This window comes from Choristoneura fumiferana, chromosome Z (genome assembly GCF_025370935.1).
Source record: "Choristoneura fumiferana chromosome Z, NRCan_CFum_1, whole genome shotgun sequence".
In the NCBI taxonomy this organism is placed as follows: domain Eukaryota; kingdom Metazoa; phylum Arthropoda; class Insecta; order Lepidoptera; family Tortricidae; genus Choristoneura; species Choristoneura fumiferana.
In genome coordinates this window covers 42758561-42774924 of record NC_133472.1, presented here as the reverse complement: position 1 = coordinate 42774924, position 16364 = coordinate 42758561, and the positions used below count along the sequence as shown (strand labels likewise).

The 16364-nt window shown below is 38.4% G+C and overlaps 2 protein-coding genes across 2 annotated transcripts; one reads left to right on the top strand and one right to left on the bottom strand.

Annotated features, from left to right (window-relative positions):
- On the bottom strand, positions 1-4570 carry Blos2 (biogenesis of lysosome-related organelles complex 1 subunit 2; the record flags this gene model as incomplete). The annotated part of the gene is given in 4 exon segments (XM_074100908.1): positions 1-174; positions 1790-1901; positions 3446-3576; positions 4409-4570. Coding segments are annotated over 4 exon segments (432 nt in total). The 5' UTR covers positions 4458-4570.
- Positions 4571-4770: 200 nt separating this feature from the next.
- LOC141437428 (tubulin alpha-1 chain-like) lies at positions 4771-6376 on the top strand. The gene is given in 2 exon segments (XM_074100790.1): positions 4771-5259; positions 5261-6376. Coding segments are annotated over 2 exon segments (1353 nt in total). The 5' UTR covers positions 4771-4890; the 3' UTR covers positions 6245-6376.
- Positions 6377-16364: the final 9988 nt, after the last annotated feature.

Here is a 16364-nt window from a genome sequence, read left to right as displayed (position 1 = left end):
GCCAGCCTAAGCACCACTGAACTATGTGGTATAGTTACTTTTCTTCGAGCTCCTTAAAGCGAGCTTTCAGTTGTTTGGTGTAGCTGTCAAGGCGATACGCGTTCGCTTCAAACTTCGACACTTGAGCGTCGATGGCGTCGATCTGTTGAAGCAACGGCCGAATCTGCTGGTTGTCTGAAATAACACACAGTATTGCTCAGTGGCGTAGCTAGGTAACCTAGGGCCCTGGGGCAAATAAAAAAATGGGGCCCACTGCTATCAAAACTGGTAAGGTTTTTTGAATTAAAATCATTATATATACAAATACTTTTAAAAATGCTAAGCAACGTATCCATCACTTAAAGCAGAATTTCGAGGGCCCCCTGAGCTTGAGGGCCCAGGGGCACTGCCCCGCCTAGCCCCTTGGTAGCTACGCCACTGGTATTGCTGGTTGCAAGCTTTAATAAGGTTTTGGTAAAAAACATTTTTGATACAAGCTTTTTTTTGCTGACTGTACTTTTTGTTGACTGTACTTATATTGTCACCCAAACTACATTTGAATACCAAATTTCAAGTCGATTGAAGTCCGTCCTGTGGAGACTGGCCAGACTACCAGGATGTCACTATCAGATTATTATATTGTCACCTGATTTTCATAATTTTACCAAATTTAAAGTCGATCGGACTACTGGAAGTTGGTCAAATTTAACTTGCAAGATTTGACCCAAATAAATAAACAAACAGGGCAAGTTAAACAAAACCTTGTAAAAACAAAAACAAAGGTATTCTTCCATCTCTGTTTTATAACCGTACGACTTAGGATCGGGACTCGGGAGCGACTCCACCTGATGATTTTTGATTGGTGATCACAAGTTATTTTTTTTTTATATTATTCAAGTAAATTGCCAAGGATGATTATGGTGCAATTGGACTTAGAACGCTTGGCATGGTAAGCAGGTGGGTCAATAATTTTTTTAGTGTTGTTATTATATCCCGTAACTCAGGTGACTTCAGTGATACTGATACACTTTGTTAGAAAAATGTTTGCAATTGCATTTAGAAGATGAGCCATGAAGGAATTGCCTTAAAACTGTATCAACTCCTAACTTTTAGTGGATTTGTATCCCATAAAATCATACTTTGTATACGACCTTAGGAGACAATACCATGGAAACAAGCTTCTCATACAATAGAGAGTTGATTGACCTAGGTACAGAACCAAGCTATCGCACCAATAGTTATTTGTGTCACAAGGGAGCAAAATGGTGTATTTACGGCGAGGGCGTACATTGAATCCAGAATGTAGCGAAGGATTATGCAATAGAATCCTGAGCGTAGCGAGGGATTCTAAAGTAGAATCCTGAGCGTAATGAGGGATTCAAGTGTTAACGCCGAAGGTGAAAATAATTTTGCTTCCGAGTGGCTCATATAACTTTTCACACCAAGCATTAAGAAACTTGAAAAAAAATATTCTAAATATTATTAAAGAACAATCAGCATAGAAAATAGCGTGGCTTTACAATTATCAACTTCATAAAATGGCATTTGCAATAAAACACTTAGAAAAGCCTTGAACAGAAAAGTTGCACTTTGCTCCCTCTCGTCAGGGAGGAAAAGTTACTTTTCTGAAGAAGAGGTGTGAAAAGTATCTTTTTAGTTTCTAAAAATTCATGAGCAAATTTTTACTATAACCCTGCAATACAATACCCCTGCAACCCAGATGCAGATGTTTATGGGCGGTGGTAATCTCTTACCATCAGGAGACCCACTAGCTCGTTTTCCATCCAGTAGAATAAAAAATAAAACTTACACATCTCGTTGTATTCATTTAGAGTCTTGCTCAGGTTGACAGCAAGGTTGCGGAGGTCCGTGTATTTGGTGATTGTCAGTCTATTGATCTGTTCCAGGAGATGGTAGTGGTCCTGAAATGTTTCAGGACTTTTGTTAGTGGTGTTATGACAAAGAGACCGCAAACTACTACCTTTAAAAGGGGAATTCTTATATGTATAACCAAAATCTCGGAAACGGCTACAACGATTTCGGTGACATTTGGTATTTCGGGGTTTTCGGGGATGACAAATCAATTTACTTTGGTTTTATCTCTGAGAGAACGCTTATTATCGAATTTTAGCCTGAGCAAAGGTTGGTCGCCTAGGTACTTATTATTATCAAGCCTGGTTTGGCGTCCCACTGCTAGGCAAAGGCCTTCCCCCATGTCCCCTATTCTTCCCGATCCAAAGCAGCCTCTGGTCAGTTGTCAAGAAATAGATCAAGGTCCATCTCCTTATGGGCCCACTCCGTCGTTGCCAGCCATCCTCCTCCATTCTACATTTCATTTAGTCGTCCAATCTATATAATATTATTATATCCAATATATAATATCGATGGTTGAAAAGTAATTCTAAGCGCCATTTTTGTAAAAAATTAAAACAGCTCAAACAGGGCCGGATTTAGAGATCTGGAGGCCTTGGGGCAACAGTAGAGTGGAGCCCCGCATCCCCCGCCCCCTGTCTGAACTATTATCCATATGTGAACAGTATAAAAGGATATTGTTTACTAGTATTTACTCCTTGGAATTCGAAAAAAAACCTGTAGGCTGGGCTGTAGCCCCCGAAGCCCTCCCCTAAATTCGGCCCTGAACTCAAACAACTGCGAGTTAGGCTCCCCATAGTTATAAGGTTGACATAGTCACAATACAATACAGTACAATACAATCTTTATTGAACACCAACGCATAGCAAGCAGTACAGGAAACACAGGAGGTCACATTTGGTAACTAAAGCCATGTTAAAAGATTGACTCTAACACTTAATAAGGTAGAGGCGATTAAGCAACCATTTGCATCAAGTTGGAAACTGAACCAAAAATAAAAAGCCAAACTGGAATTAGATGCCCAGAAACCAGAAATAAGACGAGCACTGGAATCGAACCAGGTCCTCGGCATTCCGTGCCACATGCTATACCGCTACACCACTGCTGCTGCTGTTTGTCCAGCAGTGGTGTAGCAGTATAGCACGTGGCACGGAATGCCGAGGACCTGGGTTCGATTCCCAGTGCTGGTCTTATTTTTCTGGTTTTTCTGTGCATCTATATTTCAGTTTGCATTTTCAATTTAGGTTTTACGGGATGACCGTAAAAGTAAAAATTTGGAATTGAAATAAAAAATACAGAAAAATTCAAAAAAACCAATCTTAACCTTATTAATTTAATACGTCACAATTTCCATTGTAATTGTTAAAAATAAGACTAGCTGTAAAAATATTCTTTGTCAGGTATGTATTCAATAGCTGCTTTTGATTCTGTGGTAGTATGATCCAATAAATGGGGCCTTAGTATGGGTTAATGTATATAAAAACAAGAAAAATTACAAGTTACAACAACCACTTTCGAAATCAGCAAAACGATGAGTACTTGCTTCCCCATACTTCTGGAAACAGTTGAAACAAAGCAAATAACTTGAACACACCTGGCCAGCAGACATTTCTCCTTGAAGGTAGTCATTGGTGCACTTGAACAGCTGTGTGGCGAGCCGACTGATCACAGGGTCATGCGGGTCCAGGACTTCAAAGCTTGAACAACTTGTTGATACTGGTAGGTCTGTGGAATATTAAATATATACAAGGTGAAATTTTAAATGTGATATGAAAAAAAGTTTTTCTATGCAGTGTTGGAGAATTATAATGAATTAACTTTTTTTTTTTTGATAAGGCGTTTGCTGCGAGGCACTTTGCCAATGTCACGTCAGATTGGGGATTTTGACTATCTCTTTTGTGGAGCGATTAAAATAACCCAGGGAAGGGACTACTTAGTTGCTGTCTGTAATGTCAATCACCCACGCATAGAAAACCTTAAGTACATGCTTACACTTTGTTTTTTAGCATTAAAAAGAAGGTAAGCAATCTTGATGTGTCTTTTGATCGAAAAACACTTGAAAAATAAGTCATAGCAGATGTGTAGCAATTACATAGCAAGGATATAATGGTCATTTACATTATTTTGGTTTCATAAGTAATTCTATTGTTTTTTAAAGTTTTTCAATAAAAAGACTTGTCAAGATCGTTGACCCTTTTCCTAATGCTAAAATAAAGTATAGTTAGTACTATTTGCACATCAATAATTAGCTGTAGAGGGGTGAAACACGAAATAAAGTCTACTAAAAGGCCTAGTTTGTGCACTTACGCGACAAACCCAATAGAAAAACATTAGTTAACTAATGTTTACGTTGCGCTGTGTATTATCAGAACTATACATTTCGCGTCAAGTATTATTATTAAAACTAATTCCACAGAGCCTTGCCTTGCTAAGAACTACCACCCTGGAGTCTCGCTCCCGGTTTTTAACTAGTAATGCCAATTTACATGCAACGTGTATTTTTCGCTCGACTTTCAGTAGTGTTCAGATTTTAACATGCTCTATATAATCTAGTTACCTTTGTTACGGTTGTCCTTGATCCATTTTTCGATATCCTCGTCGGACATATTAATGATATTTATTAGTTCTTAAAATTTAGTACCTAAAATGAATTTTCCTGCGATAGATAACAACGATATCAACTGAACCTGAACTGATATCAACTGACTGTCATACATGTGATGTGATGACAAAGCGCACGTCATATTCTGACATTGACAGCCAGATTACCACAGACATTAAAAAATAGCATAGCCTGGCGTGGATTCGTAGGATAGGCAAAAATTCAAACTTACTTTAAAATAGCATTAAAGTACTGGCACAAAATTAATTCGTTTTCCACGCCAGTTGAATTCAAATTCAGATTTGGAAGCATTCTCACAATCTATTTGTTTAGTTCGAATATTGGAGTGAATCCTGAAGGAACCGAATAGCAAAACATTAAGGATTTTTTTTAACTTTAAGTAAATTTAGTTAAAATCAGTAATCGTTTAATCAACAATGCGTGAATGTATATCTATTCACGGAGGACAGGCGGGCGTTCAAATTGGCAATGCTTGTTGGGAGTTGTACTGCTTGGAGCATGGAATCCAGCCGGATGGGCAGATGCCTTCAGACAAGACCGTCGGCGGTGGCGACGATTCCTTCAACACGTTCTTCAGCGAGACAGGCGCGGGGAAGCACGTGCCAAGAGCAGTGTTCATTGACCTAGAACCCACAGTGGTAGACGAGGTCCGCACAGGAACATATCGGCAGCTATTCCACCCTGAACAACTCATCACTGGCAAGGAAGATGCCGCGAACAACTACGCGCGAGGACACTACACTATTGGTAAGGAAATCGTGGATCTCGTGCTCGACAGGGTGCGCAAAGCTCGCTGATCAATGCACTGGGTTACAAGGTTTCCTCATCTTCCATTCTTTCGGCGGAGGCACCGGTTCTGGCTTCGCATCACTGCTCATGGAGAGGCTGTCTGTAGACTACGGCAAAAAATCCAAGCTCGAGTTCGCGATCTACCCCGCACCGCAGATCTCCACCGCAGTCGTAGAACCATACAACTCTATCCTCACCACGCATACGACGCTGGAGCATTCCGACGCAGCTTTCATGGTAGACAACGAGGCGATTTACGACATCTGCAGAAGGAACTTGGATATCGAGCGGCCGACTTACACTAACTTGAACCGACTGATCGGCCAGATCGTGTCTTCGATCACCGCTTCTCTACGCTTTGACGGCGCTCTGAACGTCGACTTGACTGAATTCCAGACCAACTTAGTGCCGTATCCGCGTATTCACTTCCCCTTGGTGACCTACGCCCCCGTCATATCGGCTGAGAAGGCGTACCACGAGCAGCTTTCCGTTGCCGAGATCACAAATGCGTGCTTTGAGCCGGCGAATCAGATGGTGAAATGCGATCCTAGACACGGGAAGTACATGGCATGCTGTATGCTTTACCGAGGCGATGTGGTCCCTAAAGATGTTAACGCGGCTATTGGTACCATCAAGACCAAGAGGACGATTCAGTTCGTGGACTGGTGTCCCACTGGTTTCAAGGTGGGCATCAACTATCAACCACCCACCGTGGTGCCGGGCGGTGACCTGGCTAAGGTCCAGCGAGCTGTCTGCATGCTTTCCAACACCACCGCTATCGCCGAAGCGTGGTCCCGACTCAACCATAAATTCGATCTCATGTATGCTAAGCGAGCTTTCGTCCATTGGTACGTCGGTGAGGGTATGGAAGAAGGAGAGTTCTCAGAGGCCAGGGAGGATCTAGCAGCCCTAGAAAAGGACTACGAGGAAGTCGGAATGGACTCCGGAGAGGGAGAAGGTGAAGGCGGCGAGGAATATTAAGTTTTTTATAAAAATATATCTTTAGTACATTTTTCGCTTAATTAGGCCTAAAATATAATTTTATTGTCATTGTGTGCACATACAGATTTTTGGAGTTTATTTAGATAAATTTACAAGTATTATTTATCTGAACCTGTTGTTTTATTAGTTGCTTAATATGCCTTTGTCGAGGTCATCCTGTTTTATTTGTTCTTCATAACGTGGAAAAACGTTCTATAAAAGGATCGTAAAAATTCACAATCTGCTTTAATGACATAATTTGACATCTTGGTAACGTACATATTTAAGGCACTGACCGCCGCCGACGATGAGCGAGAAGCAAGTAGAGCGAGTAACTAGAAACGAGTGGGCGAGCAGCGAGAAGCGAGTGTAGTTTTGTCGCTCGGTTGTAAGCGATTGTTCGCGTGCGACGGGCGATTACTCGCTCCACTCGACTCGCTCGTGCGGGACGGCCGCCAAGCTGACCTCGCTGAGCGAGTATCTATAGCTCAGCGAGTTTTATAGCTCTTGTCGTTGCGACAAAAGATGTAAGAGCGAGTTCTCGCCGACAGTGTGAACAGCCAGCGATCAACTATTAATATATGTATTTTTTACTCACACAGGATCATATCTTTTGTTCGTTTCTTGAGCGAGAAAATAGTCGATAGCCAATCGTTTCCTCGCTGGCGGTGAGACAAGTGCCTCTTGATCTTGATGGTACAATCTGGGAAATAAGTTAAGTATATCGTTCCGCGCTCGCTTCGCTTTCAACTCGCCCTCGAATCACCAGGTGTCGCCAGTGTGGTAAAGCTCTAAGGGCGGTTTCAGATCAGCGTTTTTTCTGCGCGTAGGTATACGCTCGTTTTTGGCATAAATCAAACACATGTGAGAGGCGTGTACGAACTCATTTCTACGTGTATGCTCGTATTTGGTTTAAAGGACGTGTTCTCGCTCGCACTATTAGACGAGCTTATAATGCACAACGCTCGAAGAAAACAAAAACGCACCTATGCGCACGCGTACCACACTGCTTTCAAAAACGAGCTTATAGGTACGCGCGTTTAAGACGCTAGTCTGTAACCGGCCTAAGGTAAGGACGTGACGTACCCGTGGTCCAACTGCTGTTCGTCGGAGCTCCGCCCAGGGGCGGAGCTCGTCTTTCTGAGTATTGTGCCCTTCGGGCAACTCAAGTTACCTAACCTACCTATTTTTGTATTAATATTTCCGGATTGGACATATTAGTTGGACCACGGGTACGTACCTGGTAAGGAGATCATCCCAGAATGTACAGTCAGTGTTATCAGAAGCTTCTTTTTACGAGCTTAAGCCATGATACACTTCTGTGTCAGGTGGACCATGATGTTGATCATTTCCGACCCTTTGCTAACTGAACTACGAACCCTAAAAATATTTAGAATGTCAATAAGGTTCTATGGTAGCCTAGATCATGATCAATTTCGCTATGATTTATTTGGCAGATTTGTATGGAATGTCAACAGGACATTAGTAGCAAAAGGGTTCCACCTTGGTACGTGATTCAGTTTCCTTGAATGTACATATAAAAAAAATACAACCGAATTGATAACCCCCTCCTTTTTTTATCGGTTAACACATTTACTGCCACCGACTTCCACAGGTGCCACCGACGCACATGTGTGCGTTCAAAATGTATGAATAATTATGACAGCGGCACTGGGCGAAGTTCTGGAAACGCATATAGGTATGCGTGGGTGGCAGTGACTGCGATCTTGTAGTATTAACACTTCTACTTTTTTTTAGCACAGCGATATAAATAAAAGCCAAACCGTCACATTAACAATTTTATTATAATTTTTCTGGTCACAGAGATGCATGTAAAAAATAACGATTATTTAGATTATTTCTTCTTGAAAGTTTATAGGATTGTCGATACCACGAAATTATCGAAACAATATAGAGACATCGGCAATAATTTAATGCTGGTAATGGTTAATTGCCGGACAGTGGGACACTCCACAGGCACCCATAGACAGGCCCAACCAAATCTAATTTGAATTTACCATGAGTTTTACAGTAAAAAAAAAACACCGTTGGAAATCCTACACACACCCGCAATTCAATAGGATGTGCGAAATTCCAAAAACTGAGAATGAGATACGGCTCAAGCCCTCGCATTTTAAGAGGAGGCTTGTGCCCAGCAGTGAGACGTATATGTGTAGGTATGTACGAGTAATAGTGTCATGAAAACTCTTTATTGTACAAAAATAGAGTTAACCTCTTCGTTTTGTGGAGGTGAAGAGGTTCAACACAATGAGGGTTTGTTGGCAGGCGAAATATCGCTAGATGGCGTTAGTGTCGTGAGGTACGTTTGACATTACAGGCTTGCTTGCGATTGGTTGATTTAGTTATGCATACAGGGGCTACTACGAAATTAGAAAATCGAAGTTCGTATCGTACCGTCCCTCTCACTCTCGTTTTAAACGATATAAGCGTCAGCGGGACGGCAAGACACGAAGTTGAAATAATCCCTTAATGGCGGCCGTAAGGCTTGGATTGAAAATACAAACTGAAATATAGATGCACAGAAAAACCAGAAAAATAAGACCATCACTGGGAATCGAACCCAGGTCCTCGGTAATCCGTACCGCGTGCTATACCGCTACACCACTGATGGTCAACGGTACCGACACGAATTTCCCCTATGCACCTCATATCTCAGCTTGTTTGTTTCTTACTTAGTCACTTAAGCAGTGACGCTAGTTTGTAAAAATACAAAAAGATTCCAAAAAACCAATCTTAATTTGATTGCTTAGTAACGATATCTCTTGTCCGGGTGAGCGGTTAGTTCCAATGGAGTGCCGAAAAAGTTTCTCGATGAGGGCTACGGCATAGATGTCGCTAGCGTCACTGCTTAAGTGACTAAGTAAGAAACAAACAAGCTGAGATATGAGGTGCATAGGGGAAATTCGTGTCGGTACCGTTGACCATCAATGGTGTAGCGGTATAGCACGCGGTACGGATTACCGAGGACCTGGGTTCGATTCCCAGTAATGGTCTTATTTTTCTGTTTTTTCTGTGAACCTATATTTAAGTTTGTATTTTCAATTTAGGTTTTACGGGATGACCGTAAAAGTAAAAATTTGGAATTGAAATAAGAAATACAAAAAGATTTCAAAAAACCAATCATAAGGCTTGGGCCAATGTCAGTTAAATTAAAGATAAATATATTCTTCTTATTCACGTTGTACGGTGATTGTAGTTTTTGCAACTTGATAGCAAAATTCCAGAAACCACGCGGAGACAACTTGCGCATAAAAAAATGACAGACACGAGAGCAATACAGAATTTTGTGATCACTGTTCACTGTTAAGGTTAATCGCCGCATGAAACACCATCAAAATTATGCTTCAACTAGCCAAAGAAGCAGAAATGCCAAAATTACATATCGTCTACATCCGCCATGTTCGAATGCTACAAATCGAATCTTCGACACGAAGTTTGATTAGATTAGATTAGATTTTTTAGAAAAATATGGCTCTGTCCATTGGAGGACCATTTTGCCAGTGTCTAGTAGGTTTTGCCGTTGTACGGTAAAAAAAATCTAGAAAACGAAATATGAGACGTAATGGTGGATGAACGATGACAGCCGAAGTTTGAATTTTGCACTTCGTAGTAGGTAAAGGGCCAGTCACAAACGTGAAGCAAATGTCAAAGTTGTCAAACGTACCTTACGATACTAGCGCCATCTAGCCTGTCACAGAAACCCTTTGTCACAGAAACGGTGTGATACATTATTTAAAAAAAAAAATGAAATTACAGACAGTTGACAGTTGTTAAAAATTAATCCAATCTTCAGGAATACATTGAAATATTATTTATAAGAGCTGTCTATACTTCACAAGTTAAATATTATATTTTGAAATATTACAAAATAAACGTTCTGCGTTTTCTGAGTATAGCTAGACAGCCGTGTTTTGTAAGTTTAAAACTTTTGAGCACCTCTTAAACTGTAGTTAAATTGATACCTACTGATTAGACAATACTAGATTCTAGATTATTCTAGACTCATTTAACATTATAATGTAACTGTATCAGTTTTACACCAAGGTTTTACATTATTATAAATTATTTAATATACATATTTCTACAATATATTTCAATCACATAAACTCCATTTTAATTATAACCAACTATATACATTGTATAAGTATAAAACAAACATCCGTAACAGCCATTCGTATATTCAATATAATTTATTTACAATTCATTACAAAACATAACAACTACCGCTCTGATATGTTATCACAAGCCCATATTAGTAACACATGTAATCTTGTACGAAAAAGTACATTTTATTTACAAATACATACAAACGCATTTTAAATGTGTCACAAATAATAGTAGAACAATACAAAAATGTTAATTTAGTACACAAATCACATATAAACGAAGACTCATCTATCAGAGATAAAGAAAGAGTTGTATATTGTATAGATTGACATGTGTCATATGTCCAAAATCTTTGTGCTAGAATAAAAATTGATCTATTAATTTTAGTGTCCAACTGAAGTTTGAATTTCGATTCAGTCTATAACCGAAACAGAGTAAATTTTGGTTGTTTTTGTTGTATTTAAGTATCCTAATTTGATATTTTTCCCCCTGACCAAAGTTACAAAATCCCGAAAAAAAGTTTTTCTCCTGATAATACAGTCATTCGAACTGGCAACCCTCACAGAAACTAAGTTCGGGGGCTTTCGTGGGAGTTCGGGATCAATCGGCTCTAATATATAGTGGCTAAATTGTTATTCTACATCAAATAGGAAGATCAAAAAAACACTTTTAAAGCTACCACTATAAACGAATAATAACTTCAAACTATAAACACAAATACATATTTGCAAAAGCTAAAAAAATCCTGAAAATGCTAGCTTTGATGGACACCAATTAATGTTCAGTTAGATGCGTCTTTGATTGTACCAAGTTACATTACCATTATTAAAAAATTACAATTAAAATACTAAAAACATTTTGCAAATAATTAAATTACAATAAGTTAAAAAGTATTTAGTTAGAGGTAATATGATTTATATTATAACATGATAATTATTATTTATTGAGCTTGTGGATTTTTAAACTATCCTTTATCTTGAAGTTTTCAGAGTGCAAAATAGAGTGCTTCGATTGATCACGATCACAGTTAAGGCAATCTCATAAGCGTATATATGTTTGAATAAAATTTAATATATAATGCAATAAAATATTTAAGAGCGTTAATACCTGCTGAGCTGCATTTTTAACGTTGCATTTTTGTTAGTTTTTCTCGATTATTCCATAAAAATTGAGTGAAAATTAAAAATGAGGTCTGTTAGAACTGTTCTTAATTTAAAAGTTGTGTCTACTCCAATAATTATTCGTGATAGACTTATATATTCTTATTTTATTTATTCCTCTTAATGGCGGCCATAAGGCTTGGGCCAATGTCAGTTAAATTAAAGATAAATATTAAAAATGAACAAATGTTGACAATTTAAGTTGTCAAACAGACCTCACGATCCCAGCGTCAACTAGCCTGAGGGGCTACTCCGAAATTCGCAAATCGAAGTTCGTATCGTACCGTCCCTTTCACTCTCGTTTTAAATAACAATAAGCGGACGGGACGGCAAGACACGAAGTTCGAATTTTGCACTTCGTAGTAAGGGACCTGTGCCTGACACAGAAACCTTAATTATTCCCTTCGTGAAAAAGTAACGTAAAATAGAAGATATGTAGTGAATATTATAATGAAAACACAAGAATTACCTAAATTGTATGATTTACAAAATTTAAAAAAGAAAACATGTTTGTTCTTTTTTTTTAGGCTTATTGAATATTATGTATAAGCGATTTGCGTGAAAAATACAATAATTAACATCGATTTATTTTCTGCGCGTACTTTTTCCGTTTGCATGATAACAATATTAATTTATAATAGCATATTGTACCATTTACTATTTCATTATCTTCCATCTTCTTAAAAAAACTTTTAATATAATAAATTTAATACAAACTTTAATATTTTTATCACATTATTATATATATTACATAAGTTATAAATAAGATCCCTCTCCGTTATAACAAGGTGGTATTTTAATTTATTTCATGGCACTTACTGAATAATGATTTAATCACAAGTAAATCACGTCAGTACTGAAGAATTGTATCAAAATATTTCGTCACTACTTTAAAAAAAAACTCGTATCTCAAAATGGATAACTTTTCTAAGTGCACTTTATGACCATTGGGTCAAGGTTCAATTTTGATGACGTATTGATTTGAGATACGAGATTTTTTCAAAGTAGTGACGATTTGTTGTCAATGAGCTATAGCTAATACACAAGGAGTTAATCCTCTGTTTTAGGGCTACTTTTGTCACACCGAAAACAAAGTTGGTATCGTGTCGTTCCTCTCACGCTTCTCTTCAATACTATTAGAGTGAGCGGGAGGGCACGATGAGAAGTCCGAATTCTGAATTTCGTTGGCCTAGGCAGTATGTTGCGATGGGTTAAGTAACAGTAAATAATGAGCTTACTTGGTGACACTCGTTCTTAACGCTTTTTCACAACTATATAAACAATTTTAATTGTTATACGGTATTTGACAACTCCTGATTTTGCCATATCTTAATATTATTATGAAAATATAGATATACAGATAGTGTTTAGCGAAGAGAAAATTTAAATCGGTTGAAAATTGGATTTATAGCGATTTTTTGAAAAATCTATATACCTGTCTCTTTCTCAAACGCTTTTCTCTATGCAGCAAGTATGGCGGTACTGGCGTGTGACGTCACATGCCAGTATGTCTTTCTCTGTCTAATCTTGAATTTCAAACCTTTATAACTTTGTTATTTGTAAAGGTAGCTTAAAAATTGATTTTCTATTCGATAACAGGCATTGTGTACTTTTAATTTATAAAACATATACAAAATAGTCAAATACCGTATTATTGTTACTTAAATAACATACAAAATGATTTTGGCAACGTGATAAGGACCAACGTGACGTTTCAGTCTTGCTTGTGATTGGCTCATCTAGTTATTTAACCAATCACGAGCACGACGCAAATGTCAAACGGCCATCACGATAGTAACGCCATCTAGCGATTCCTCATTACTGCTAAGCTAAGCAGTAATGAGGGCCTCATCACAGGCAAAATATCGCTAGATGGCGTTAGTGTTCTTTTGTTTTTAGATTTTTCAACGTGCGTGTAATACTCCAGTAATGTTAATTAAAAACAAGTACGTGAACGTTTCACGTAAATTCTATGGTAAACGCCTTGTATATATACTGACTTTTGTAAGATTAATCCCTGTGATGTCTCCAGATTCACCATGTATGTTTTGTCTGTATTTCCGTGACATTTTCCTTTTAAAGAAAGGGACACAGACCATTGCATACATCATGTACTAATAACACGTTATCAGGTTAGTCTTTTTTTTTTATTAGCATACAACTACAAATACCGCTCGGCGGTTTAGATATTTAAGTATTATAAATATTATTCAATATTAGGTACAATTTAGGTCTTACTTCAAATAGAGATACGAAGCGAATGCTTCGAATGAGGGTTTTCACAGAGGCGAAATATCGCTAGATGGCGTTAGTAACGTGAGGACCACTTGGCGTTTGACGTTTGCTTGCGATTGGCTCATTTAGTCTTTTTCATCACACTTGCTCGTAAACAGTGTCGTAACATGCAGGCTACCTTGGTTGCAACCCCCCAAATAAAACCCTCGACCTTAATGTGCTTGTCATGAAACCCGTGGTCGGTAAATGAGTCATTGCGCGTACTGATGGCGCTGCTGCAGGACCACATGGACCACATGCACACGCACGTTGCGGCGCATGCGAGGGAGGGGGAGGGGGAGGGGGAGGGCAACGCTGCCAAGAGTACAGCTTAAGGTATCGCCAATATTTGGAACAATTATATTTTTTCTTTTACAAATATAAAATGTGATGAAAAACATTGTATGTCGCACGGGCGGTACTAGAATTACGAACATCGACTCATTAAAGCCCTCAGTCTTCGACTTCGGGCTTCTAATAGACTCTCGTTCGTAATTCCTTATTTACCGCCCTTAAGACACAATGTACTATTAACCAATCACGAGCAAACGTCAAACGTACCTCACGACACTAACGCCATCTAGCGATATTTCACCTCCGTGAAAACCCTCATTCTATTAAATGACTAATATGCTTCGTCTTAAATTGTGCAATATAAAAAATGCCAAGCGCGTGTCGAACGCGCATCATCGGGTTCCGTACTAACATGCGGCGAATACAAAATATTTAGTTTTGATCAACTGACTGTTTAACTTGTATAACTTACTTAACTGTGGCAGTTTTGATTAATTTGTTGCATAAATCTACTGTCGAGAGTTAGAGAGGAGTGGAGAAATTCCTTTAATCAATAATTTCATTAATATATCGCAAATAAATCCTGTAGGGAAAAAAATCTGCTTTTTCCGCGGGCAACGTATTGGGGTTGCCTTATAACAAGTTTTGCTTTTATTTATTTTTGTAATAAATAACGTATTTGTTTTATTTTGTGTGTAAATAAAATAAAATGTCCCTGCGATTTGCACAAACTTGCAACATATTTAAGGGACCTATCCAACGACACACCTACATTTTTTTCGCGTTTATTAAACCCTTTTCTCAGTCCAAAGCCACAGCCATGAACAAAACAATACTTTTCTAGCACTAGTCCCTGAGGTAAGCCGCAGACAGACGGACATAGCAAAACGTAGGTTCCGTTTTTGACTACGGAACCCTAAAAACTAAAATATTATAGTTCCTACAAATTATTCGGAGAAAAATCTAGTGAAGTCCCTAAATACAACCAAATTCGGATTTATTTACTTAGTAATATATGTAGACCCATATGAGGCTATCTTTTAATGTCGTTATCTTATAACGCACTTCATTTTTACAAATAAAGGTCAACAATCCGCGCGTTTTGTGAACCATTGAACCACAAACCACCGTAAACTCAACTGGCAGTACACTCGCAATCAGTAAGCCACTGACTGGAGTTTATTATGAAAAGGTACTAAGGATCGACTTACGGAGGTTTATATGTATAGTTGCTACTCTTTGAAATAAAGCAAAGGACAGCGGCTAGAAATACAACAGACAAAAAAAAGTAAAGATAGGTATTACAACTTTTTTTTGACACCACCAATCTATTGATACAGTTTAATTCGAGTTAACACTTGACAGATGGGCGTGCCTTCAGTCAATTTTCAACTTGACGTCACACAAATAAAGCCATGTTTAGTATACCGCTACCCACGTTTACAGATTATGTAAAAACTATTTTATTTGTATGACCTCAAAGTTGAAAACTGACTGAAGGCACGCCCATCTGTCAAGTGTTAACTCCAAGTTCTAGGTACCTCAATATCAGCGGGAAGTATCGCTCATGTCCGTTTACGCGGGTACTTTTTCTTATCGTTCTGTAGTTGCTGCCATTTTGTCACAAACACCTTATTTTTTACCACAGACCAGAGACAAGAATGGACGAATGATAAAAGTAGCTACAGAATCAGTTTGACCTTTCCGAACATATCATGGTTGCAATGTGTTAGAAGTAGTAAGGAATATAATACGATATTTGACACCATCAATTAAAAAGCGGTACCCTTATAGATTTACGCGGCAATAGTGAGCTGTGACATCACCTTTTTCTCCAAAACACTAGACTATTTTACATTTAATCGAATAATAATCTGATTTTTAGGGCTAAGAAAAGAGCGTTTTTGATTAATTTCTTCATGGAATAATTTCTTAATAATGTCAAGCACCCTATTGTTTCACCATTTTGAATTTTCATTACTACTGTACTGAGCTGTAAAAAATCTGGCCCTCAAATGTATGCAGAATTTGTAATTTTATATTAAGGGTGGGCCAAATTTTGTGCAGCTGACTATACAGGATGGCCCATTTATATCGGTCAGTATGGGAAAGTCTGAAACTATACGACATACGAAAATTTCTTCTTAGGGACCATGACATCGATTTTAATAACAAGAAAAACTGCATTCATGCATTTAAAAAAACCTGTACTCAGCTCGGGAATCGAACCCGGTTGTTTTGAAAAAAAAAACTTCGAACACCTA